A 24,812-nucleotide genomic window follows, 5' to 3' on the forward strand; every position below is an offset into this window, starting at 1 on the left:
TGTGCGAGACTGTGTGCATGTGTGTGTGTGAGAGTGCATGCGTGAGTGTGCGTGTGTCAGCGGTTCTATACTTCTGCCCCACCGGCTCTTGGGGCTGGGTCATTCTCGGCTGTGGGGCTGCGCCGGGCACCCCAGCTGCTTAGCAGCAGCCTTGGCCTCGACTCCCAAGTTGGCACAGCCGGGAACATCTCCAGCCATCGCGTGGTTCCCCTGGGGAGTAAGTCACCCCGGCTGAGGCCTCTGTGTGTGTGCGCACGCCAAGCCTTGTCGCACCCCACCTCGTTGGGGTTTTTAGATCATTTTTATTTATTTGAAAGAGTTACAAAAAGAGAGGGAAGGGGGGGGGAGAGAGAGAGAGAGAGAGACTGATCTTCCACTGCTGGTTCATTCCCCAAATGACTGCAGCGTCCAGGGCTGTGCCAGGAGCCTGGAGCTTCTTCTGGGTCTCCCAGGTGGAGCCTGGACAGAGTCGGGCCAGGCCAACAGAAGGCGCTGCTGTCCGGCCAGGCCACAGGGTAGACACGCAGGGGCAGCTGGCAGAGCCAGTGTCTGTGGCAGCGGCGTGGAGCCCCCAAGGGCCACTCCATGCTGCCGAGCAGACTTGGATTCTGGGAGAAGGGAAGGGAGGGGCTGTCAGCAGAGGGGCCTGGAGGGTGGCCTTGGGCTGAGTCCTGGCCCTCACTGAGGTGTGGGTGTGAGGGGCTGGGCTGGGTCCCAGTGGCAGAGGGGGACACACAGCCCCAGGCTGTGAGGCAGCCCAGACCCAAGGGAGCCGTGCAGAGAGGCCATGGTGAGGCGGAGGCCGCAGAGCAGAACATGGGCACACATGACCCGCCGGGCGCCACCCCCGCCTGGAGTCTAGGGCTAAGACCATGGCCACGCACGCAGCCACACCCAGGGGCCTCATCTGTCTTTCCAGGCTTCAGTTAGGATGAAAGGGACCCCCAGGACCCTGCCAAGGAGCCCCCCACCCCCACCGCGCCTGTCTGTCCTCAGCCTGAGGCGGGGCCATGCGGCCGCCTCCGGCCATCAGCAGCTGGCGTCCACCACAGGTGCAGAGAGGCCTCGCTGACAGCTCTTGGTGCCGTGGGCACCGCCCCTGGTGGATGTACAACCCAGGCCCCCAAGCTGCCCTTTGACCCACGCCCCCTATCTGCCACAGCTTGGAGCGTGCCCTGTTCAAGGCCCAGCCCCTCGTCCAGCCTGGGGTGCACAGAGCAAGTCCCTGCCCATCGCCAGCCCCAGCCCTTTCTCTCCTGGGATCTGAAAGCGGCCCAGGTCGCGACACCACCGTCTGCAAGCTGGGCCGTGTCCTGGCCGGGCCCCTGGAGCCCAGCACCCCATGGACACCCACACAAAGGAAGGGAGCCCCCCAGTTCTCCATTGGCTTGTGTCAAACCCGACCTGCTGGCCAGGCCTTCTCCTGATGGCAACAGCAAAACCGCTTACGCGCACTGCCCCCCCCCCCCCCCAGCCCCAGCGAGAAACTTGTGAGCTTTCGGCTCTTCGGCCCGCCCCGTCTGCCGCATCTGGAGGCTCCATTTTGTTGCTGTGGCTCTGAAGTTGCCTTTCGGGACCTTGAAGACTTTTCAGGCTGGGACGGGATGAAGGAGACCCCTGCGAGGCAGCCGGACCCCCGCCCTGCTGGCCCAGGGCCCACCCCCCCGCCGGGGTGCAGGTGTTTGTGGACGGAAGAGGAAGCCGCGCGGGCCAGAGGTGGGGATGGTTTCAGAGACGGAAATATCTGGACCCTCCCTCCATCTGCCCCAGGCCCAGGCAGAGAGTGAAACAGCAGGGAAACCAAAAGTGAAATTAGTTCACTCGCATTAAAACTTTCCCACAAACACGCACAGAGAAGACAAGACCGAACACGGGGACCGTCTCTCAGCCCAAGGCCTGGGCGCACGCTTGATGCCACAGGCGGGGGGCTGGCCCCCGGCCCACCAAGCCCCAGCAGCCAGACGGGTCCTTGGAGAGCGCCAAGCGGCCGTGCCCAACGACAGGGTCCCAGCTCCATTTATAAATAACCCAGGAACATTCTGTTTCCACGTTTCTGGGGCCGGGCTTCCCAGCACACAGGGCTCTGGGGACCTGACAGCCACGGCTGGTCAATGACAGCACTGCGGGGGGGGGGGGGGGGGGACAAGCCCAGCCCGGCCTGGTCCAGGCCTGCGAACAACCGCCCCATTGAGGATCCCTGCCCCGGGCTCTCCCTGCACCAGCCCAGAAACGGCATCTCCGGGGTGGGCCGGGGCCCTGGGCGGCGGCCGCACATCCTTTGGCTTCTAAGGCCGCCCCAGGAAGTCCGGACTGGGCCTGCCGGGGGCTCCTGGTCAGCAGCTGGCACGGCCTCCGGTGCCGGCCCCGCCTGGGAGCCTCAATGTCCTCTTTTGAGAACAGCACCCCCCCCCGCACCCCCCCCAGAGTGTTACTGTGGCCCGGACCTGATTCCAGGAACGCCCATCTGTTGTCCAGCGGGCACTCAGTCCCGCAAAGGCAGAGGCCAGCAAACCTCCCCCGCCGGGCTCCGCCCCCCTCGGCTTCCTGCGTGGTCCCCCGGGAGGGTCGGAGGCCCCCAGGTCCCCTCTTGCAGGTGTCCAGACCTGGTTACCTAACAATCGCGGTGCCCGGGCTCTGACGTCACCCGGGAGGGTTCTCAGCGGCCCCAGGAGGCCGAGGCGCGGCCAGGGAGGATGGCGGGGGCCTGAGCCGATGGAAGAGCCGGGGACCGGTAAGGGGCCCGGGGCCCGGGGGGTCGCCGGCCGTGCTCCGCAGGAGAAAGCGGAAGTACTTGGGCTTTTGAATTTCCCCTAAGTTCCCACAGGCTGCGTTGTTGCCCCCGCACGCGGGGAATTTCCGATTTCACTTCCTTAAACGCTCGTGGCCGGAGGGCCTCGGCTTCGGTTTTATCGCCTCGTGCCCTGCCACGGTGCCCGCACGGCCCGTGGGCGCCCCCGGACGCCCGCCCGCTCTTTCGGACGCTCGGCTTCCTCCGCCCCTCTCCTGCCTCTCCCGGTCCCGGGGCGATCAGAGTGAGCGGGCCGCGGGCTCCCGAGGGCCGCAGGCGGCGGGAGGACGGTTCTGAGGGGAACCGGATGAGGCGCACTGTCCGGGCTCCCGGGCGTCTAACTGGGTGTCTCGCGGAGCCCTGTGGCGGGGGCGGGGGCGCACGGGTGCTCGCAAGGCGGGTAACACCTCGAACGCCGACCCCTCAGTTCCCGCCTTTCCAACCGCAGCACTTCCGCGAGCCGCCCCGCGAGGGGCGGGGCGAAACAGGTGCGGTTGCCACGGCGCCCCGGCCAGAAGCTCGCGAGATTTGGACTCAGCCAATAGCAGGCGGGGGAGGGGAGGACGTGGCACGGGGCTGGGGGCGGGGCCCGGAGGGGCTCCTCCCTCCCGCTCCCGAGGCCGCGCTGCCCCCACCCCGCGGCGGCGGCGCGGGCACCCGCACGCCGCGCCCGGCCCTATAAAGGGCGCCCGGCCGGGCGCGCGCTCCACTCGGCAGAGGGCGCCTCCGCGAGCCGCGCCGTGCGCCTGCGCAGTGCGGGCCGCTCCCGCCCGCTGCCCGCCGCCGGCCGGCCCGGCCCCTCGTCGGCCCCGCGCCCTCCGCGCCGGCTCTCAGCCGCTCTCCGCCCCGCAGCCGCCGCCAGCACCGTGTCCGGCAGCATGTTCAGCTGGGTCAGCAAGGATGCGCGGCGCAAGAAGGAGCCGGAGCTGTTCCAGACGGTGGCCGAGGGCCTGCGGCAGCTGTACGCGCAGAAGCTGCTGCCGCTGGAGGAGCACTACCGCTTCCACGAGTTCCACTCGCCCGCGCTGGAGGACGCGGACTTCGACAACAAGCCCATGGTGCTGCTCGTGGGCCAGTACAGCACGGGCAAGACCACCTTCATCCGGCACCTGATCGAGCAGGACTTCCCGGGGATGCGCATCGGGCCCGAGCCCACCACCGACTCGTTCATCGCGGTCATGCACGGGCCCAGCGAGGGCGTGGTGCCGGGCAACGCGCTCGTCGTGGACCCGCGGCGCCCCTTCCGCAAGCTCAACGCCTTCGGGAACGCCTTCCTCAACAGGTGCGCCCCACCCCCCGGCCCGGCCGACCCCACCCGCCCCCTCCCGGGCCGTGACCCCGCCGTCCTTTGTCTGCGAGGTCCCCTGGAGACCCTCGGGGCAGGGCCCGGCCCGGGGAAGACGCCTCGGGCAGCCCGGGAGGGGGCGTCGCCGGCTCCCCGCGCCTCCGGACCCTCAAATTCCAAGGCCTTGGGCAGACCCCAGCCCCTCTTCGCCCAGCGCCGGGGGCAGTGCTCCTGGCCGCTCTCGGGTCTCCACGGCCCCCCGCCCCGGACCTGACGCGCTTAATTCATTCCGAGCCAGCCCGCCCCCTCCCTCCCTTCGGGGGTCGTGCAAACTTGGCGCGGCGGGGCTGACACCCCCAGCGCTGCCTCCCCGGGCCCCCGCGGCTTTGTGCGGGTGGCATGGGCAGCCCCTTGGTGTTGGAGCGGGGCTCCCCAGCGCCCTTCCTAAGGGGTCGCTGTGGGGGGAAACAGCTCGGGGCAGTGGCCTGGTGGCCTGGAAGGCGACCCCGGAAGCTCCTTACGCTGCTCGGATCTCAGCCCACGTCCAGGGGGTGAGGGCCCTGGGAATGAGAGGCACTGGCCTCCCCAGGGCGTGCACCGCCCAGGCCACCCCCCAGGGACATACCAGAGGAGCCAGACCCGCCCCTCCCCCCATTCCAGGACGACTCCGGGGCTGGGGAGCTGAGGAATGGGCGCTGAGGCCTGCCCCGTCCCCACCCTACACGCCGCATTCCTGCGCAGACACTGTCCAGCCTGCACGGGGCGGACCAGCTGGCCCCACAGCCCGGCCCAGGCTCCTCCGGGCCCGGTGCTGACACTTAATACGGCTCTTTGGGCCTCCGGGCATCTCAGGCTGGTTTGTGGCTGATGGCCTGTGAGTGCTAAGGTCAGCGGGAAGAAAAGCCCTTTGGGCTAAGGCTCCCAGGACACTTGGGCCTCGGCTGGACCGCGCCTGTCTGTCGGCCGCCGTGGGCTCCAGCTGTTGGGCCCCGGGAAAAGTTTGGCTGCCCTGGTGGGACGCTGGGTCCCCGTGTGCGCGGCCTGTGGGGAAGCCGTCCCTCCCCTGCTGCCCGTGGTCTTCATTCGGGGCCGGCAGGGTCTCTGTCCTCTCAGCAGCCCCCACCTGCCTGGCCCCCAGATCCCAGAACCACACTCTGCCTTCTCCAGAAAGTCCCCGGATGCCGGCGGGCCTGGTCCGAGGGAGGCACGGAGCAGCGGCCTCGCTAGTGGGGACAACAAAGGGGACTTGTCTGGCTGAGGCAGCCTGTCCCAGCCGGTCACCACCTCACTCTTGGGGGCCCCCATGTCCCAGCTGGTCACCACCTCACTCTCGGGGTCCCCCATGTCCCAGCCGGTCACCACCCTCACTCTCGGGGTCCCCATGTCCCAGCCGGTCACCACCTCACTCTCGGGGGGGTCCCCGTGTCCCAGCCGGTCACCACCTCACTCTCGGGGTCCCCATGTCCCAGCCGGTCACCACCTCACTCTCGGGGTCCCCATGTCCCAGCCGGTCACCGCCTCACTCTCGGGGGCCCCTATGTCCCAGCTGGTCACCACCCTCACTCTCGGGGGCCCCCATGTCCCAGCCGGTCACCACCTCACTCTCAGGGTCCCCCATGTCCCAGCCGGTCACCATCCTTACTCTCTGGGTCCCCATGTCCCAGCCGGTCACCATCCTCACTCTCGGGGGTCCCCCATGTCCCAGCTGGTCACCACCCTCACTCTCGGGGGCCCCCATCCCAGCCGGTCACCATCCTCACTCTCGGGGTCCCCATGTCCCAGCCGGTCACCGCCTCACTCGGCCCCCACCCAGGGGCCGCCCTCAGGAGCAGGGCCTGCATCAGGGCACCCTGAGGGTATCGTGAGAACTCCCCGCTGCATGGCCAGGCCTGCCCACTGTGCGCGGGGTCAGCGTGGCTCCTCTTGGCTCCTCTTGGGCCCTGCGCCCTGCGCTCCACACGGGTCCTGCAGATGTTCCCTCGCTTGCCTGGCTGGCGGCCAGGGCACTTGGACGTGCGCTGCTCTCGGGCCAGTTTTCCAGAGCCCTCCCTTCGGTGGCCTCTGCCCAGCGACTCCCTCCCTCGCTGACCCCCAGGCCTGCCTGGGTGCCCGGCTGCTGGCCCAGGGAGGGCGCGGGCCGAGGCGCGCTCCCACCGGTGGGCAGCTGGCTGGGCTCTGCGCTCCAGCCGCCCCCAGCCTGGGGGTCGCTTGCTGCTTTGCTCGTGGCACCTCTGTCAGAGAGGCCTTGGAAGGAGCTTGGGCGTCGAGGGAGGGCTGTGCCGGGCGCAGGCTCGTTCTGGCGTGGCTGAGCCCTTGGAGTGAGCCGTCAGCCCGTCACGCGTCGTTCTGGGCAGAGTGGTTGGCTGCACTTCCTGCGCGGCCCCCAGCCCGGCGGGTGGCCCCAGCAGGAAGAGGACGCCTCGGGTGGTTGCAGATTTCAGCGCGGGACGCCCAGCGTCACCCTTCTGTTTCCTTCTGAGCGGAATGGTGACCCCGGCGCACGCAGTGTGCACGGGCGACTCAGCAACTTGGAAGCTGAACTCTCGAACTCTGGGGTCGGGCGGCTGCGCGGGAAGTGCTGATGGGGTCAGTTTGAGGGCCGCTTGCCGGCCAGCCTGCACGTGAAGACGGTGGAGAGGCTCCCGCAGGCCCCTTCTGGAAGGGAAGGGGAAGTGGAGATGCAGGGGTGAGGAGAGCAGCCCAGCTCGCTGCTGACCGCGGTCTCCCACCTTGTCTCGCGTAGGTTCATGTGTGCCCAGCTGCCCAACCCGGTGCTAGACAGCATCAGCATCATCGACACCCCCGGCATCCTGTCCGGAGAGAAGCAGCGCATCAGCAGAGGTGAGCGGGTGCCCGGGCAGGTGACAGGGACAGCGAGGACGCGCCCACGGTTCTGGGTGGCCGCTGTCCTTTCGGGGCCCTGGAATGGGGCCAGTATTGCAGCAAAGCGGGTAAAGCCGCCACCTGTGGTGCCGGCGTCCCGTGTGGGTACCGTTCATGTTCCTGCTGCCCCACTTCCAAGCTAGCTCCCTGCTGCTGGCCCTGGAGAATTCAACGTAAAATGGCCCCCGTATTTGGGCCCTGGCCCCCAGCTGGGCCTGGATGAAGCTCCCGGCTCCTGGCTCCGGCCTGGTCCAGCACCGGCAGTTGAGCTGTCGGGAGTGAACCAGCAGATGGAAGGGGTCTCTCTCTCCCTCTCTCTCCCCCTCTCTCTCTCCCTTTCTCCTTCTCTCCCCCTCTCCCCCTCTCCCCCTCTCCCCCTCTCCCTCTCCCCGTAATTCTGACTTTCAAATAAATACATGAAAATCTCTAAAGAAGACAACAACCACCGTAGGATGTGCCGGAAGCCACAGGATGGGTGGTGGGGTGGGGCCGGGCTCCCCTCCATATCGCCGACGCTGGCTGGGCCCCTGGCGCCACCTGGGGCTTGCCTGTTTGTGTTGAACTGTCCTGCCCTTGAGGCGCTGTGAGTCCCCGTGAGCCCAGCAGGGCTGTGAGTGAGCCTGGCGGGCTATGTTGAGTCCAGAAATGTGGGTGCACTCGCGTAGACGCTGCAGCGCCTCCCCTGGGGGCTGTGTTTGCAGCCTGGGGTTTTCCCACTGTGCCGTGGTGTGCAAGGCCCGTTCCAACCGCGTTTTTGGGTTTTGCCTTCTGGTTCCGGGTAAGCCTGGACTGGGTCATCTTTTCTGCCACTGCCGCTGGTTTTTTCCCTAAAATTTGTTTATTTGAAAATCAGGGTTATACAGAGAGACGGAGAGACACATAGAGAGGTCTTCCTTCTGCTGTCCACTCCCCAGATGGCCACGATGGCCAGAGCTAGGCCAGGCCGAAGCCAGGAGCCAGGGACTCAGTCGGGGTCTCCCATATGGGTGGCAGGCCATGGGTACCCGGGCCATTAGCAGAGAGCTGGATCAGAAGTGGAGCCGCTGAGACAGGAGCTGGCGCCCGTATGGATGCTGGCGTCCTAGGTGGTGGTTTTACCTGCCACCCCACGGCACCAGCCACCCCTTTTTTTAAAAGTTCTATTTAATTGAAGGCAGCGGGACAGAGCGAGAGGGAGAGAGCGAGAAAGAGACCTTCCGTCCACTGGTTCACTCCCCAGATGGCAGCAATGGCCAGGGCTGGGCCTGGCTGAGGCCAGGAGCCTGGAACTCCAGCCTGGTCTTCCGCAGTCAGGCGGGTGGGCGCCTTGGGGCCGGGGGAGCTGTGGCTGGGACCTGCTAAGTAGGGGTGGAGTCTGCAGCTGCTTGGGCGAAATGAAAACAGGTCAGACCACGGGGGGGCTGTGGACTGGTGGCCGGGCCTGTTTATCATTAACTCCCAGTCTTCTCTGTGTCCCTCGCCCTGTGGGCCACGTGCAGTGCCGGGCCTTGCAGTGGAAGCCAGCCACTGTGGTGTGGGCTGCAGGACCTCACCTGTGGCCGTGAGCGGGGGGTTCTGTTCTCGTTGCTTCCTGGTGTTGTCACAGGGCCCCTGCTCGTTCCACCTCCAGTCTGGTTTAAAAGCTGCCGCTTGGGGCCTGCGCTGTGGCACAGTGGGTTAAGCCCACTGCCTGCAGTGCCTGCATCCCATGTGGGTGTCGGTTCAAGTCCTGGCTGCTTCAGTTCTGAGCCAGCTCCCTGCTAATGCACCTGGGAAAGCAGCAGAAGATGGCCAAGTGCTTGGGCCCCTGCACCCACGTGGGAGACCAGGACAGGGCTTCAGTTTGGCCCAGCCCTGGCTGTGGGGGCACTTGGAGGATGAACCAGCAGGTGGAAGGTCATTGTCTCTCTATCTCTCTCTGTAACTCTTTCAAATAAATACATCTTTAAAAAAAAAAGTCTGCTGCTTAGGTTGTAAGGCTAAGATTTTTTTATTTACTTGAAAGACAGAGTTAGAGAGGTAGAGACAGAGCGAGAGGTCTTCCATCCGCTGGTTCACTCCCCAATTGGCTACAACGGCTGGAGCTGCGCCGATCAGGAGCCAGGAGCTTCTTCTGGGTCTCCCACATGGGTGCAGGGGCCCAAGCACTTGGACCATCTTCTACTGCTTTCCCAGGCCACAGCAGAGAGCTGGATTGAAAGTGGAGCAGCTGGGTCTTGAACCAGTGCCCATATGGGATGCCGGCACTGCAGGGGGTGGCTGTGCCACAGTGCCGGCCCCAAGGCTGGGCTTTGAGGTTCCTGAGCCCCTGGTGATAGGGATGCCCTAGGACTTCAGGGGGCCCTCCTAAAATGCCAGGGCCAGGGCCAGTGTTGTTTGTCACTGCTGGCGTCAGCCCCGCTGGGATGGAGGAGGCACGCCCAGGACATCGGAGTGAAGAGCCACTGGGGGTTCAGTGTCCGGCTGCCTCCAGCGGAGGTGCGGGCCTTTCTTTAAGGGGGTTATCTTGTTGGTGGCAGGCGGGGACTTTTCTGCTGGGGGCGTCCAAGGGAGGCCCCGCAGGCCCCTGGTGTGGACACTGCTCTGATAAGGGTCAGGGCTCGCCAGGGGAGATTATCTTGCCGGGACGCCATGTGCGGTCAGAGCCAGAGGGAGGCGTTTGGGTGTTTGCAGGAGTTGGGCTTTCTCAGCCCCTGTCTAATACAGAGACGGAATCGGGCGCTGCCCCGGGGCGGGCACGCCTCCTGTGGGGTTCTGACTGACTCTCCAGCCTCAGCAGGCTGAGTGCGGGGCGCGTGCGCTGTTTGTTGATGTATTTTACGTGAAAGGCAGAGAACCAGAGGCAGAAGCATGTCCAGAGCTGCCCACCACAGCCAGGGCTGGGCCAGGCAGAAGCCGGGAACTCAGCCCGGGTTTCTCACGTGGGTGGCAGGGGCCCAGGCACCTGGGCGACGTTCAGTGCTCTCCTGGACGCGTTAGCAGGGAGCTCAATCGGAAGTGGAGCAGCCAGGGCTCGGACTGGTGCCGTGATACGGGGGTCCAGCATCTTAACCCGCTGTGCCGAATGCCTGCCCCGACTGTGCGTCCCGGCGTGTGGGGACAGCTTCCACTGCTGGCGCTGCCGTCAGGAAGGGGACAGGCGGGTGCTGGTGTCGGCACTTGCCCTGTGCGGCACTGCAGCGCGCTTAGCGTGGCCCCAGTCACGGCGTCAGTGGCTCCCCGTGTCTCGCCCGGGGGCTGGGGGAACAGGGGCTGCCGGGCAGTCCTGAGACGCCAGGCCCTGCTCTGTCCCGCTCCGGGCGGGAGACAGGCCTCAGGGTCGTGCGCAGCCCGGCCTCCCCACCGCACCCTGGGCCGAGAGGTCAGCGCCTCACTCCAGCGGGAAGAACGGGCTCCCGCCTGCAGCAGCGACTTTGCCGGCCGTTCCTCTCCCTCTGCCGCCCAGAGGTCTTGGTCAAAGGCGTGTGTCCTACTGAAAGTTGCGCAGTTGGCAGAAGGACCACCAGTTGGCGCCTCTGGGATGTGCCGAGTGCGGCCCCGGGGTGGTGGCAGCTGCTGGCCGCGCTGCCGGGGAGCCGGCTTCTCCTCCCCGGAGACCCCACCCGGCACAGGAAGTCCAGGCAGCCGCGTTCCCGGCCCTGCTGGCAGCGCGCGGAGCAGGTGTTTCCCTTGCAGAAGGACAGGCCAGCAGGGCGCACAGCTGTGGCCCCGCGGCGGCTGCGGTGCCCTGCCCGCCCGCTCGGCCTGCCCCCGCCTTCTGCCTCTCCCCGCGGCCCTCCCATGTGCGGGAAACACTGCTCACAGAGATGAGGCGAGGCCAGTGCGGGCCCCGAGCGGTCAGGATGTAGCCCGAGCCCTGCGGGACCCCTGAGAGTTGTCTCCGGGAAGAGAGGGGGTCTCGGCTCACCTGAGCGCCGTGAAAGACGCCTCTCCTGTGTCGGCACCGAGGGCGACCTCGGGACGGCGCTCGGTCCTGCCTGCTGCCACGTGACTGATAAGGAGCGGTCCAGAGGGCAGCTGGACGCGACCAGCTGCGGTCACAGCGGGGCCGCGGGCAGGGCACACCCGCAGCGGGCCTGGCCAGTGTCCTCCTGCCCCTGAGCCGGGCTGCGACTTCTGTGCCTCGGTTTTTGCCGGGCAGGAGGCGGCAGCAGGGGGCTGGTGTTCGGCTCAGACTGGAGGTGGCGCCGGCTGCCGGGGAGGCAGAGGCCCACAGCACACCCTGGCTGGCAGGCACTGGGCTCGGACCCAGGCCGGGAGAAGGGGCCTTGGTGAGAAGGCGTGGCGGGCTCCCCAGCTCTCCTGAGACGCACAGCGGCCGCCCCCACCTCGGCCCGGCCCACGGCAGCCTCCGAGGTCCGGCTTCGGGCAACAGCGCTGGGACTTGCCTCCCTTCCTCTGTCCTCTGCCTCCCGACAGAAGCTGCTGGGCGCTGGGCCCTCACTGCCCTCCTGCAGCTGACCTCCCAAGCCCTGCTGACCCCTAGTGGTCGGATAGCCCCGCCCCAGCTCACTCCCACCGTGCGGCCTGCTGTGCTGGGCGGCCCGCCTCCCGCAGGTGCCTTCTGAGGGGCTGCCCGGAGGCTGTGTCCCCCTGGCTTCGCGACATCTGTGACGCAGATCTGAAGGGGAAGGTTCATGGTGCCGCGGGGTAGGGCTTTGCTGGCGATGCAGGAGGAGACAGGCGCCAGCCCTCGCCCCTCACGCCGGGCGCATAATTAAGTGTTCTGATGAAGAATGAAGGCCCGAGACAGCCAGGCTCCCAGGCCCTGCGGGGAACAGCCCAGGCCCCACAGCGCCCCACCAGCCGCTTCCCGCCCGGTTCCAGAACCCAGAACCGCCCGCCCTGCCCTGCCCTCCCCGCCGTGCTGGCCTCGCACCCGTTCCCTGGGCTGCGCGCTGGCAGCGGGCTGGGTGGCAGGCGGCCCGGGCGCCTGCACATGTTCGTTTATATTTGGGGCCTGAGTTGTTCTGAAGCTGTTCCATCCCACACACTCGGCACGCTCCAGGCCTCCCTCTCAATCCCAAACACGCATCCTGCTCGTAAACAGGAGCCCACGCTGGGGGGGGGGGGGGGGGCTCCTGCCACCGTCCTCACCCTGCACCGAGAGGGGCGGGCGGCCTGCGAGGGTCCCACCACCGGCTGTTGAGTGGAAGGTTCCAGATTGAAATATGGGCCAAATACAGAGTCGTCTGCCCTTCCTGCCACTCCTTGGTTATTTATTTTTATTTTTAAAGTTGTTTTATCTGAAAGGCAAAGTGATGGAGAGGTCTTCCATCCGCTGGTTCACTCCCCAAATGGCGACAACAGCCAAGGCTGAGCCAGGCCGAGGCCTGGAGCCAGGAGCTCCATCCTGGGCTCCCACAGGGGCCCGGGTGCTTGCCGTCATGTGCTGCCCGTCAGGCACCTTAGGGAGCTGGATCAGAAGCAGAGCAGGCAGGACTGTGACGTGGGGGTGGGCTTCTCAGGCGGCGGCCCCCGCCGTCTGTTGTTAGGTCGGGCGTGGTGTCTCTCCTGCGTCAGGTATGGGACGTACGCCCTCATGCACCATAGTGATCCATGCAGGAAGTGCCCCTGGCCCAGGCGACCCACGCCACACGGAATGTCATGGAAATGGACTCAGAGCCAGGGCCCAGGGTCTGCCTCCCTGAGGGGCAGCCCACTGTGGGGCGGGACCCAAGGCGCCGCCGGCTGCCCTGGTCCTGTGCAGGGGCAGTCCTGACTCAGGTGCTGGACGGTGCTCCGTGTGCCTCAGTTTCCCTCGGGTGGGAGCCTGGGAGCGTGGAGGCCCCTGCTCACCGCTGTGCTGAGCCCCTCGGCGGGGGGGGGGGGGGGGACGCTCCGCCCCAGTCTCCGCCTTGCACTCCCGGCTTGTTTGGCTTGTTTGTCCTGGGCCAGCGAGAAGCCCCCAGGCCTGGGCAGCCTGAATGGCAGGAAACAAAAGTGCCTGCGGACAAGCCCTCCATTGTCCGTGTTCTGGAAACTTGGGATGGGGGAAGCAGCTTCCCCTGCCGCTGGAGCCACCTGCGCCGGGAGTGTGGGCAGCATCGGAACCACTCAGGGACATCCGGGGCCCAGTGCAGCCGGGGCCTGCGGGGGCCCCCAGGGGAAGGCAGCCATGCCCCTGGCCAGGTCACCCGGCTGCCCGCGGTGACGCCACTCCTCCTGCCTCTGCCTCTCACCCACAGTTTTCACTTTAGAAGCCGCTGGGGTCTATGTGAGCCCCACGGGGTGGCGTGTGCAGGGCGCTAGGAGGTGGCAGTGCCTTCCCGTCTGGCCCCGAGGCCTTGCTGTGTCCCCAGCACAGGCTGCCTGTTCCCCGCGCATCCCCTCTCCCTGGGCTCGGTGGGGTCGCCGTGTGTGCCCCGTGCCCGTTTCCCTCGGGCAGCGTCTTGAGGGTCCCAGGGCTGGCGGGCAGGGGCTTGTGTTGCCGGCTCACTGGCTCTCGCCTTTTGTTTTTCTCTAAGATTGATTTAATTGAAAGGCAGAGAGCAGACAATGGAGAGACAGACAGATCAAGCATCGAAATGACAGTAGCATGTCTGACACTGCTGCGTCCCATTTGAACTCAGCCCAGGCCCTTGGGCCATTTATGTCTTCTTTTTATTTATTTATTTTTTAAGATTTATTTATTTGAAAGGCAGAGTTAGGGAGAAGGAAATTGTCCACCCACTGGTTTACTCCCCAACGGTTGCAAATGGCCGCAGCTGGGCCGGACTGAAGCCAGGAGCCAGGAGCTTCTTCTGGGTCTCCCACGTGGCTGCAGGGGCCCAAGCACTCGGGCCGTCCTCTGCTGCTTTCCCAGGTGCATTAGCAGGGCGCTGGGCCAGAAGTGGAGCAGCGGGGACTCAGACCAGCGCCCGTATGTCGGTGGTGGCTACACCCGCTGGGCCACAGCGCCGGCCCCTCGTTTGTCTCCTTTGTGGAGTCACCAGTGTTCTCTCCGTCAGTGGCCACGGGCCCCGCTGGGCCTGAGCACAGCTCCCCACACAGCCGCCCCGCCGTGCCGCGTAGCCCTGGTGCCTCCTTGAGGCCGGGCGAGGTGCGTCCCGGGGGCTTGGCGGTGGTTACACGCCGCAGCGTGGCCCAGCCTCGGCACTCTGACCTCTGTGAGCTGTGGGTGTGCTTGGCCAGTCACTGTGTCTCCCTCACTCCGAAAGTGTGAGCATTTTCCATCATAAACAGGAAATTTCATTCACCTGCAAAAAATGGACCCCGCTCTGATGACTCCGGCCTGAGGGGTTGGCCAGGGTTTGCGGGTGGGGTGGGAGCCGGGCGAGCTCGGGCTGGGGCCGTGGGGACCGGCAGCGGGGGCTTTGTTCAATGCATGGATTCAGGGAGACTCCTCCTCTCTCTGTTCCTCCACCGCCCAGGGAGGGGGCTGAAGCCGCACTGGGCTGGGTTGGGGCTGCTGACCTCACCTCCCCAGGTGCTGCCCCGACCCCAGGCCAAGGCCAGCATGAGCTGAGCACAGCCCGTCGGGGTCCCGTTCCCAGGAACTCTTTCCTGGCCCCACCGCATCCCCAGCTGGGGGAGCTTTGGTTCCAGCTGCGCTGGCCGGGCAGGAGGCAGAGGGCAGAAGCCGAGCCTGGCTTTCGCTGAGTGGAGAGCTGAGTTCAGCCCTTGGTTATCGCTTTGTCGGCCCTGCCCTGTACTCCCAGGGCAGCCGGTGCCCCAGGTGGGCCCCATTCCCAGCCGCGCCCCCTCCTTCCCCTCCCAGTGTTCCGCTGACCTCTCGCCCTGGGCCTCCCAGAGCCCCCTGTAGGGAGGGAGGGCGCCCGGGGCCTCCTGGCACTGCCCTGGTCCTTGCTCGCTGCCCCCCCACACCTGAGCTCAGAGGCCTGCGGCTCTGCTGGCCCTGGCCATGCCCGCGCGCCTCGGCCTGGCTGGGGGCTGCCCTGGGCCTGGGAAGGCCTGGGAGGCGCAGTGCGTGCTGTGCTGGCCGCATTCCTCCAGGATGACATCGGAGCCAGGCCCGCCCCTCCCCCTCCCCTGGGAGATTCTGGGCCTGTGCCTCCGGATTTAACCCTCCTGTGAGACCATGAGAGGAGTCATGATTTGGATTTTTAAAAAAGATTAATTTACTTGAGAGGCAGTGTTACAGACTGGGGAGAGAGGGAGAGAGGTCTCCATCCGCTGGTCCCCTCCCAGGTGCCACAACAGCCAGGGCTGGGCCAGGCCCAACCCAGGAGCCAGGAGCCTCCTCCGGGTCTCCCATGCGGGTGCAGAGCCCAAGCACTTGGGCCATCCTCTCTACTTTCCCAGGCCACAGCAGAGAGCTGGGTCGGAAGAGGAGCAGATGGGACTCGAACCGGAGCCCACGTGGCTCCCGGTGCCACAGGCAGGGGCTGAACCCACTGTGCTCGGGGGCTTGGATTTTACATGGGAAAAGCGTAGCTCAGAAGTTAGGAGACCGGAGGCCACAGGGCCGGAGTTGAGCCAGAGACAGCTTATTCCAGGGCCCCGATCCCGTGGGTGCCTGCGCGGCGGGAGGCTGGACCCCTGAGCCAGGTGCCTGGCGGCGGAGCAGGGGGCCAGCAGAGCTGTCCGGGCTTCAGCTTAGAGCCGTGGGGTGCTGTGGGCTGCCCGCGGGGCGTCAGGTCCCGCCAGGGTGGAGGCCGTGACGGGTTGCTGAGCTGGGCCCTCGTGGGGGCGGGAGGCGGGTGCTGTGTCCCAGGCTGTGGAGGCGCTAGGTGAGTGGCACCTCGGGCAGGAATGACCCCCCCCCCCCCAAGGCTCTGCGCCAATCTCTCTGTGTCCCTAAGGTGGAGAACAGAATTCTTTACTTACTTCTAGGGACGAAGAAGTGGAAACATTTTTCTCACTGTTTTTCTCTTTCTGAATGGAAACATTTTGAAGGAGCATGGTTGTCAAATGGGATGCAAATTAAACCACTGGTACGGAGAGCCGAAGTCAACGGCTGCAATCAGGCATTTGATGTGGGAAGTCACCCCCATGGCCTTCCAAACATGCACCTTTCGTCTCTGAACCCAAAGCGGTTGCTGCAGCTCACACCATCCCATGGGCATCCCAGTCCTCAGAGAGGGGAAAAGCCGCACAGGCTTAGACACCTTTCTTGTTCATTTCTGCGGCATGGGAGGCCATGAACCCGGCTAAGATCAGACAGTTCTGTCACCGAAGAGGGAATTCCAGTTAGCAGGCTCTGCCACAGATGGCACAGTTCACATTGGCTGGGTGGCGAGAGGTGGCAGAGAAGGGGTCTGGAGCTGGAGCCCCGTGGCCCAGCCTCCTGGCCCAGAGACCTGCGAGGGGAAGTGGTGGCCACGCCCAGGGCTCAGAGTTCACACAGGCAGCTTTGCAAACGCTAGGGTTTCTGTTGCAGTGACTGAGAGGAACCTGTGCAGCCGGGGCAGTCGGACTCCATTTGCATAGGACAAGTGGGGGCCCAGTCTGGTCCCAACTGCAGCCAAAGTGGCAAAGCTTAAACAGGAGGCTTTTGGCATCGGCAGCAGATAAGCGCCGCAGGTACCAGAGTGGATAGGGTCGGAGCTGCAGCAGACGCGCCCTCCGTGTCCCCTGGGCCACGCGGCCCTCCCCCCCCCCCCCCCCCCCCGTTCTGGAGCTCATGCTTTGTGTCTGTGCCTGTCCGCGCCAGCGCTGATGGGTGGGGCACTTCAGGTGCTGTGCATTCTGGGAGCTGAAGCGGTGACCTCGGGGGCAGCCGTGCCCCGCGTCGGAGGACTTTGAGTTCAGTCGCAGCTCTGCTCCTGGCTCCTTCCCTGCTGATGTGGACCTGGGGCAGCAGGTGTGGCTCAAGTCGTTGAGTCCCAACCACCCTCACGGAGACCCGGATGGAGCTCCCGGCTCCAGCCAGACCCAGCCCTGGCATCGTGGGCATTTGCACAGTGAACCAGCAGATGGGAGATCTGTCTACCCCCACCCACGCCGTACCTTTCCAACAAACAACAAAACACCTAAAAAGGCAGCTTTATAGGGGCCGGCGGCTGGGCGCAGGGGGTTAAGCTGCCATGTTGGAGGGCTGGTGTGAGTCCTGGCCCCTCTGCTTACCGTCTAGCTCCCCGCTGGCGTACCTGGGCGGCAGCGGGTGGTGGCCCAAGTGCTTGGGCCCCTGCCCCCACGCGGGAGACCTGGAGGAAGCTCCAGGCTCCTGGCCTTGACCTGGCCCAGTCCTGGCTCTTGTAGCATTTGGGGAGTGAACCAGCGGTAGGAGATGTCTCTCTCCCCTCTCTGATGCTCCCCCCTCCAGGGGGGGCAGCCTGGCCACCCAGCCGCCAGGCCTCCCGAGCTCAAGCTGGCCCCGTGTCGCCCCCAGGCTACGACTTCGCGGCCGTCCTCGAGTGGTTCGCCGAGCGCGTGGACCGCATCATCCTGCTCTTCGACGCCCACAAGCTGGACATCTCGGACGAGTTCTCGGAGGTCATCAAGGCCCTCAAGAACCACGAGGACAAGATCCGCGTGGTGCTCAACAAGGCCGACCAGATCGAGACGCAGCAGCTGATGCGCGTCTACGGCGCCCTCATGTGGTCGCTGGGCAAGATCATCAACACGCCCGAGGTGGTCCGCGTCTACATCGGCTCCTTCTGGTCCCACCCGCTGCTCATCCCCGACAACCGCAAGCTGTTCGAGGCCGAGGAGCAGGACCTGTTCAAGGACATCCAGTCGCTGCCCCGCAACGCCGCCCTGCGCAAGCTCAACGACCTCATCAAGCGCGCGCGGCTGGCCAAGGTGGGCCTGGGGGGCGGGGCGTCCAGCAGGAAGCAGAGGCGTGCCCCGGCCTCCTCCGCTCCCCCTGCAGGCTTCCCTGGTGCAGGAGCGTGCGTGGGGCGGGGCGGGGCGGGGCGGGCCTGGGGGGCCCGGGGAGTGGCTCCAGCCCCCAGCCCGGCGCTCCGTGCACACAGAAAGTCCTGGGGTTGTTTGTGTTGCTGTGGGCTGAGCCCCGTGGGAGTGACCCTGGGGAGCCAGGCGCCAGCCGCGACCCCGGGCGGACACTGGGCGTGAAGCCCAGATCCCGGTGAGCTGGCGCCCGTCCACGCAGGCCTCGTCCACCAGCTCCAACCCTTTCGTGGAAACTTGGGGCCCGGTGACGCCCGGCGGGGAGCGCCCAGATTGCTCAACAGTTTGGAATCTCGGGGCCCGGCCAAGGTTTGCGCGCGAGCTCAGGGAGGCTGGGGTGCGGAGATCAAGTTAACGCCACCATGGGGACGGACGGAGGGTGTCCCCTGTGGAGGCCTGACTTTGGACAGCCCCGCACCAGCCGCAGACCCGAGCGTGAGCAGGCGGGTGATGGCCGAGTGCGGGGCCTGGCCAGCTGCTGCCAGGCACCCCAGCGCCGGGCCAGGCTCTGCTCGTCCACCGTCCTGGTGGCCAGTCCAGGCCTGTCACTTCTGTGTCCCCAACTGTCTGGAGAGTGCTGCTGAGAGCGGGCAGCGGTCACCTGCCCGTGGCCCGCAGAGCCGTGCTGGGGACCGGGACTGGGCCTGGTCCTGGGTGTGGAGCCACCCAGTGCAGAACAGGTTTGCGAAAGCCCTGGGACGCCGTGGCCTCGGAGGAAGCAGGGAGGGGCAGCTCCCCGCACAAGGCCCTGAGATCCGCTGGCCCTGGGCACGTTGAGTCACCAGCCTGGAAAGCCCGGGGGTCTCCGCTCTGTCCCACGCCTGCTGTCGGGCAGCTGTTTCCCTTTTGCTCTGATCCCTTGCCCTCGCGGCCCTGGGAGGTCCTCGGCGCCAGCCCTGTTGACGGCGCAGGGCTGCTGGCCCCAGGGAGGCAGGGGCAGGCCGGGTGGGGAGTGCCGGGTGGGGCCGGCCGGCTGGACTTCCTCGCCAGGGCCGGGAGAACCGAGGGCGCCACGGGGAAGTGAGCCGGGCACCGCCCTGACTTGGCAGGCGTCTGGGCAAGGCATGGCCGTGCAGATAACGCTGGGGATGGCCAGGAGCAGCCGTGCCGCCCTGTAACCCGCGGGGCGCACGGAGCTCGGGGCGTGCTCTGCACACACGCGTGGCGGGCGGCCCTGGGGACCGGCACGGCGGGTCCAATCCAGCTCGTGCACTCGGCCACGCAGCCAGGGCGAGCCTCGCGGGGCACGTGGAAGGCCTGTGGCTGCCGGGCGGGGCCGGGCGGTCCCTGGGGCCGGCTTCGCCTCCTCCCCATGGTGACGCCAGAGTTCCCGCGAGGCCCGCAGGGTCCTGGGAGGACAGCCACAGCCCTCCGGCTCCCTGACGCCCCTCCCTGCCCGCAGGTGCACGCCTACATCATCAGCTCTCTCAAGAAGGAGATGCCCAACGTGTTCGGTAAAGAGAGCAAGAAGAAGGAGCTGGTGAACAACCTGGGCGAGATCTACCAGAAGATCGAGCGGGAGCACCAGATCTCGCCGGGCGACTTCCCCAGCCTCCGCAAGATGCAGGTGCGGGCCCAGCACCCACCCGAATCCCGGAGGTCGGCCCGGGCTGGGACCCCGGGGAGGGGGAGGCGGTGACTCAGCCCCAGTTGCCGGGCGATGGGGCGGGGCAGCTCCCCGGTGTCCGGCTCTGCGGGGTCTGGGCAGCCATTGCCTCCTGCCCCGCCCCCGCCCCCGCCCAGCCTGTCCTTTGTCCTGCGCCCCCAGGAGCAGCTGCAGACGCAGGACTTCAGCAAGTTCCAGGCCCTGAAGCCCAAGCTGCTGGACACGGTGGACGACATGCTGGCCAACGACATCGCGCGGCTCATGGTGCTGGTGCGCCAGGAGGAGTCGCTGATGCCCTCGCAGGTGGTCAAGGGCGGCGCCTTCGACGGCACCATGAACGGGCCCTTCGGGCACGGCTACGGTGAGGGTGCCGGCGAGGGCATCGACGACGTCGAGTGGGTGGTGGGCAAGGACAAGCCCACCTACGACGAGATCTTCTACACGCTGTCGCCCGTCAACGGCAAGATCACGGGCGCCAGCGCCAAGAAGGAGATGGTAAAGTCCAAGCTGCCCAACACGGTGCTCGGCAAGATCTGGAAGCTGGCCGACGTGGACAAGGACGGGCTGCTGGACGACGAGGAGTTCGCCCTGGCCAACCACCTCATCAAGGTCAAGCTGGAGGGCCACGAGCTGCCCGCCGACCTGCCGCCGCACCTCGTCCCGCCCTCCAAGCGGAGACACGAGTGAGGCGGCCGCGGGGGGGCGGGGCCGCGTTCCCAGCGCCATAAAGACCGAGCGTGGGCCCCTCCGCTCCGCTCGTGAAAAGGAAAGCCCCCATCTTTCTTTGGAGGCCGGGCCCGGGCCCGGTGGGGCGGCCTCGGCCGCGGGGCGGGGTTCTGTGCACAGGAACTGTGGATATTTTAATATATAACGTTAGAGGCAGTCTGCTGTCTTGCCGCCGCCTCCTGTGTCTGGCAGCCCCTCGCACCCAGGGCCTGGGCCTCCGTCCTCCCACTGTGAGTGCAGGGGCCCGGCCCGCCCCCGCTCACCCTTCCAGTGGCCTCCAGGGCCCGGGGCCGGGTGCAGACAGAGGCCGAGCCCCCGAGCGTGGCCTCCTGGTGGGCGGCCCTGGCCCCGTGGCCCCCCAGCCGCCAGTCACAGGAGCAAGGGCAGAGCTGTCTTTTCTTTGGGGGGGGAGGTCAGGGGAGGAGAGGGGGCCTTCCCGGAAGTGTGGGTGCTGAGTCGCGCCCCGTGGGTGCTGTGCCTGGCCAGTCTTCCAGGACTTCCGGCCACTTGTTCAGAACTGTGGTTCCGTCTCGCCTTGCCCACGCTGCAGCCCGGGCCAGCTCCTCTGGGAGCTGGCGTGCGTGTGGGGCTGCTCGGAGGAAGCCGGGGCTGAGCCCCCAGCCGCCGCCTGCCTCCTGCCAAGCAGAAGGTGGCCCTGGCCAAGCCATGAGCGCCTGGGCCAGTGGCCTCCCTCCGTTCCGCCGCGGTGTCCACGCACAGCCTCGGGGCCCCTGGGCGCACGCGCTGACTGGCTGGCAGCTGTCGGGGCACAGGTGGGCTCCAGGGGGTCCACCCCATCCCCGCCCCCCAGTGCTACTCTGTAGGAGGCCTGGGTCTGGGTCTAGGAGCCGTGCACAGTGTTAGGTGGGGCTGGGTCACGCTCAGCTGGGGAGGAAGCTGACGGGGACGCTGGTCCTGGCATTAAAGTGAGTTCTGCCTGTCGAAGCTGGCGTCTGGCGCTCGGTCGTCCTTTCTGGGGGCACCAGCCCTGGGCCCCCCAGTGAATGGCCACCCCTGCCCGGGGGCTCCCACCTCCTGTTCACGGGGAGCCCTGCGGCCCGGTAGGGAGGAGGGACCCCCGCCAGGGGCTGCTGGGCAAGGAGGGGTCGGGGTAGGGCTGGCAGCCTCTGCAGTCTTCATGGCGTCCCGGCACCCTGGCCACAGGAGAGGGCACCCGCGGGCCCCGGCACTGCCTGAACAAGGGCTCCTGGGCTCCATGCCCGCCCGAGGGCAGTTAGACGGGAGCCGGCGCCCTGCGCTCAATGCGCCAGCCGTGAAAACAGCCAGGGCTGCCCGATGTTGCAGATATGGGGCCGTGTCGCCGCGCACGGGAGGGTGACACACTGGGTGCCGGCGGGGCGCGGTAGGGGACCGAGTGCTCCGGGCCAAGTTGGGGCACACGCAGGGCACAAACAGGTATTTATCTCCAGGGCGTGTCTCATGGCCGTGAGCACCCGCTGTGGGCTCCCCGGCCCTGGAGTGCCCGGATGTTTCCCACGGGGGGTCACGCAGTGCAGAGCCCTAGACAGGGTGGCCTGGACACCTCCAGGGGCCCAAGTTCAAAGCCGAGCCTGCCCCGTGTTTTATCGAGAGCAGGAGAGGCTCCGAAGGGTGACTGGCCAGTGCTCCGGCCTGCAGGGCTTGCCCCCACCAGAGCACGGGGTGAACCCCAAGGCTAAGCTGAACTGAGGGAGGGGCTGGGGCAGGTGCCTGCGCCCACGCCCACGCCTGCCCAGAGCCCAGGGCTGAGTTGTGGGGTTGGCGGTCAGGGAGAGCCTGTGGCCTCGCACCTGGGCCAGCCCGTGCCTGCGACCCTCGTGGATGAGGACCCCCTCTGGCTGCAGGGCTACCTCAGCCCTCAGAGCCCGGGAGCCCCAGGCCATGCATGAAGGCCCTTGCTCGTCACATCTCGTGCAGGGGAGCGGGTCGGCCCCAGATGCATCCCAGGTCACTGATGCCGGGGGGCTGCCCCAAGCACATCGAAGTTGGGGGTCCCTCGACCGCCCAGGCAGAGTTCCAGCCCCGCCTCTTCCTGGGGTCCCCCTCCTCGGTGCTCCCCCGGCTGTTTTCCAAGGCCGCAGGTGCTCGCCACAGCCCCCAGTAGCTCGGTCGGTCAGGAGAAGGGGGTGAGGGTGGGGCGCGGGGAGCACGGCGCCCCACCCAACACCCAGAACAAAACAGGCCGGACCCACCCTTCCCTGGAGCAGCTGGCAGACTGTGCGGCGCCCATGGGCCTGGGGCGGGGGGCCAAGGGGCTGGGGCGCTGGCTTCCTGTGCACCTAGACGGACAGACGGATAATTACAAAAGCACACCAGGCTGCAGCGCGGAGCGTGGGAGCCCCTGTGGCTCGGCGGAGCAGCACAGGGAAGGGCTGGGAAAAAGACCAGGATGATGAAACCGCCATATGTCCGACCATTTGGAGTTCTGGAGTTTCCAGAGGACACGCCCCTGGTGCAGAGGGCGGGCGGGGCAGCAGGCCCGGGGGCTGCCAAGGACGAGTGAGGGGAGTGGGGGGACCCTCAGCACCACCCCAACACCTCGTTTCCACAAGGCCCGGCTGGGCAGGAGGAAGGACACCGAGGTCCCCCGCCCAGCAGGAGCGCTGCCGGGCACCGTCTGCTGAGAATTCCCGAATAGCCGGAGGGGTTCTGCATGCTGCCAACACGAGTGGTGGGTGCCGGAGGCGACGCGGGCGTTTCAGAAAGTTCACGGACACAGAACGAGGCGAAGTTCACTCTGATGCCAGAGGTCTCCGTGAGAATGCTGTTGTGAAAGAAACCCGCGCACTGGACCCAAAATACTTTTCCCTCAAAATCCACCTTGAATTCTGTTCTTCATGAAGGTTTTGCGGCTCCCCCGAGGAGAGCCCACTTCCCCTGGCCTGACGGCTCCGCGTGGGAGACACAGCGTGCGGTGTCACCCTGTGTCCCACACACACACACAACCGCTGCGTGTCAATCGGGCCAGCACATTTCAAACAAGAGCCGGGTGGCAGGTGGGTAAGGCTGCAGCCCACCTCTCTGAGGGCCTGGGTTCAAGTCCCGGCTCTGCTGCGGATCCTGGCTGCTTGTTAGCGCCCACCCTGGGAGGCAGCCGCGGCTGGGAATCTCTGCCTTTCAAATACATTACAATAAATTTGTAAAAGGAACCAGCAGCCTGAGCAGCAGAGGTTAGTGCCCTGGGCTAGGGGCACTAATAGGGTGGCCCCTGGTGGCCAGTCTGCAATCCTAGTCCCCCCCCCCCAACCTGAGCAGGTGCCATCTCGTCTGACCTGTGCCAAGGGACGTGCACAGCCACACACCTGGGCAGCGCAGACCCCTGGGTGGGTGGGGGGCACCGGGCTCCCCAGTGGCTGCAGCCTGGCCGCTGCTGCCATTCCCATGAGCCCTACAGAGCCTCGGGTGTGAGCCGCGGGCTTCAGGGGAGGGAGCCACATCTGGGCTCAGGAGGGGGCTACCAGCCCCGAGCTCGCCCCGGGCCCAGAGACCTATGCTTGGGATCAGAAACACGGCGTGCCCGGCGTGCACTGGGGCTCGCGTCTCAGGGCCCCTTCCCCCAGTTTCTTCCTCACCAGAGCCTCTGCCTCTTCCTGCCAGGCCTGGGTCCCTGGGATTCTCCCTCAAAGGCCAACACCAAATCCACCCGGCCTGGCCTTTCTCTGTGCCCTGCCCCAGCATCCGGGTGTCCCCCAGTACCCTCCTGCTGCCAGGCACCGATCCAGGAGCCAGGGCAGTCGCGCAGGCAGGGTGGGCGTCTCCTGCCTGCTAGGCGGGCACAGGGCCCCCTCCACGGGGGCCCCGGGGGTGTGGTCACGCCGGCCCAGAGAACAGGGCTGCTGGGGCACAGCCAGGCCCGGTCCGGAGCCGCTTCTGCCGCAGCTGAGGCTGGAACAGGGTGGGGGGACAGGGAGCCTGGTGGGACTTTCTGACTTTGACGCCACAAAGGTCCGAGCAGGGAGCCCGACTCCTTCCCAGGCAGGGAAACGGGCGTGCAAAAGAGATGTGAAGTCCAGCTAGGTTAAGCGACATGCCCGAGGTCACACAGGGCGTGAACCGGGCCGGCGGCGAGGGAGGGGGGCGCTCTGGGCCGCCCGGGACGGGGGGGGGGGCACTTCCCTGCGCGGGACCCCTTCTCCAGCCCCCTCCCCTGGTCTCTGGCGCCCCCCTGTGGCCGCGGCGCGCAGGCCCCTTCTCCCCTCCTGCGGACCCCAGCCCCGCCCCGCCCGGCTCAGAATCCCGCAGGTGTGAGCCCAGAGCGCGCGCCCGGGCCCTCGCAGGGCGGCCCGCGACGGCGAGGCAGATCCCGAGCTCTGGGTTCGAGTCCTGACTCCCCTTCCTGGCCCGACCCCGACTAGTCTCCCATTGCACCGGACCGGACCCCGCAAGCCGGCGGGCACGGACTCCGTCAGGGTAAGGGAGAGGCCCGCTGTGTCTAGAAACGCCCTGTTTGCCGCGGGGGTGCTCGGTGCAGCCCCGCGCGCGTGCCCAGGGAGCCCCCTCCCCCAGCTCGGGGAGCTGACCCAGTCCGGTCCGCAGGAGGGCCCAGTCCGAGGGCGGAGGCAGCCCCCCAAGCTGAGCTTTTGCCGAACGGCTGTGTTGTCGGAAGCCACGAAAGTGCCCCGTCTGTCAATCTCTGGTCCCGGACAGACCCCAGCCCCGTGGCGCCTCCCAGCTGGACGTCTCCGCCCCGCTGCGGCCAGCCTCGGACCTCTCCACGGCCCGCGCCCGCC

At 66.9% G+C, this 24,812-nt stretch overlaps 1 protein-coding gene and 1 long non-coding RNA gene across 2 annotated transcripts; one reads left to right on the forward strand and one right to left on the reverse strand.

Moving 5' to 3' along the window:
• Window positions 1-282: 282 nt before the first annotated feature.
• LOC138848569 (uncharacterized) lies at window positions 283-2,783 on the reverse strand. The gene is made up of 2 exons (XR_016216223.1): window positions 2,612-2,783; window positions 283-608 (listed from the first exon to the last, which is right to left on the reverse strand). It is a non-coding gene; the product is annotated as an uncharacterized LOC138848569 (long non-coding RNA).
• A 713-nt stretch (window positions 2,784-3,496) lies between these two features.
• On the forward strand, window positions 3,497-21,027 carry EHD1 (EH domain containing 1). The gene is made up of 5 exons (XM_008253693.5): window positions 3,497-4,070; window positions 6,817-6,914; window positions 17,230-17,642; window positions 19,153-19,317; window positions 19,519-21,027. The coding sequence occupies exons 1-5, from the start codon at window positions 3,667-3,669 to the stop codon at window positions 20,041-20,043; spliced, it is 1,605 nt and encodes a 534-aa protein (XP_008251915.3). The 5' UTR covers window positions 3,497-3,666; the 3' UTR covers window positions 20,044-21,027.
• The last annotated feature ends 3,785 nt before the right edge of the window (window positions 21,028-24,812 follow it).

This window comes from Oryctolagus cuniculus, chromosome 1 (assembly GCF_051225735.1).
Source record: "Oryctolagus cuniculus isolate XC-2025 breed Fujian yellow rabbit chromosome 1, ASM5122573v1, whole genome shotgun sequence".
Lineage (NCBI taxonomy): Eukaryota > Metazoa > Chordata > Mammalia > Lagomorpha > Leporidae > Oryctolagus > Oryctolagus cuniculus.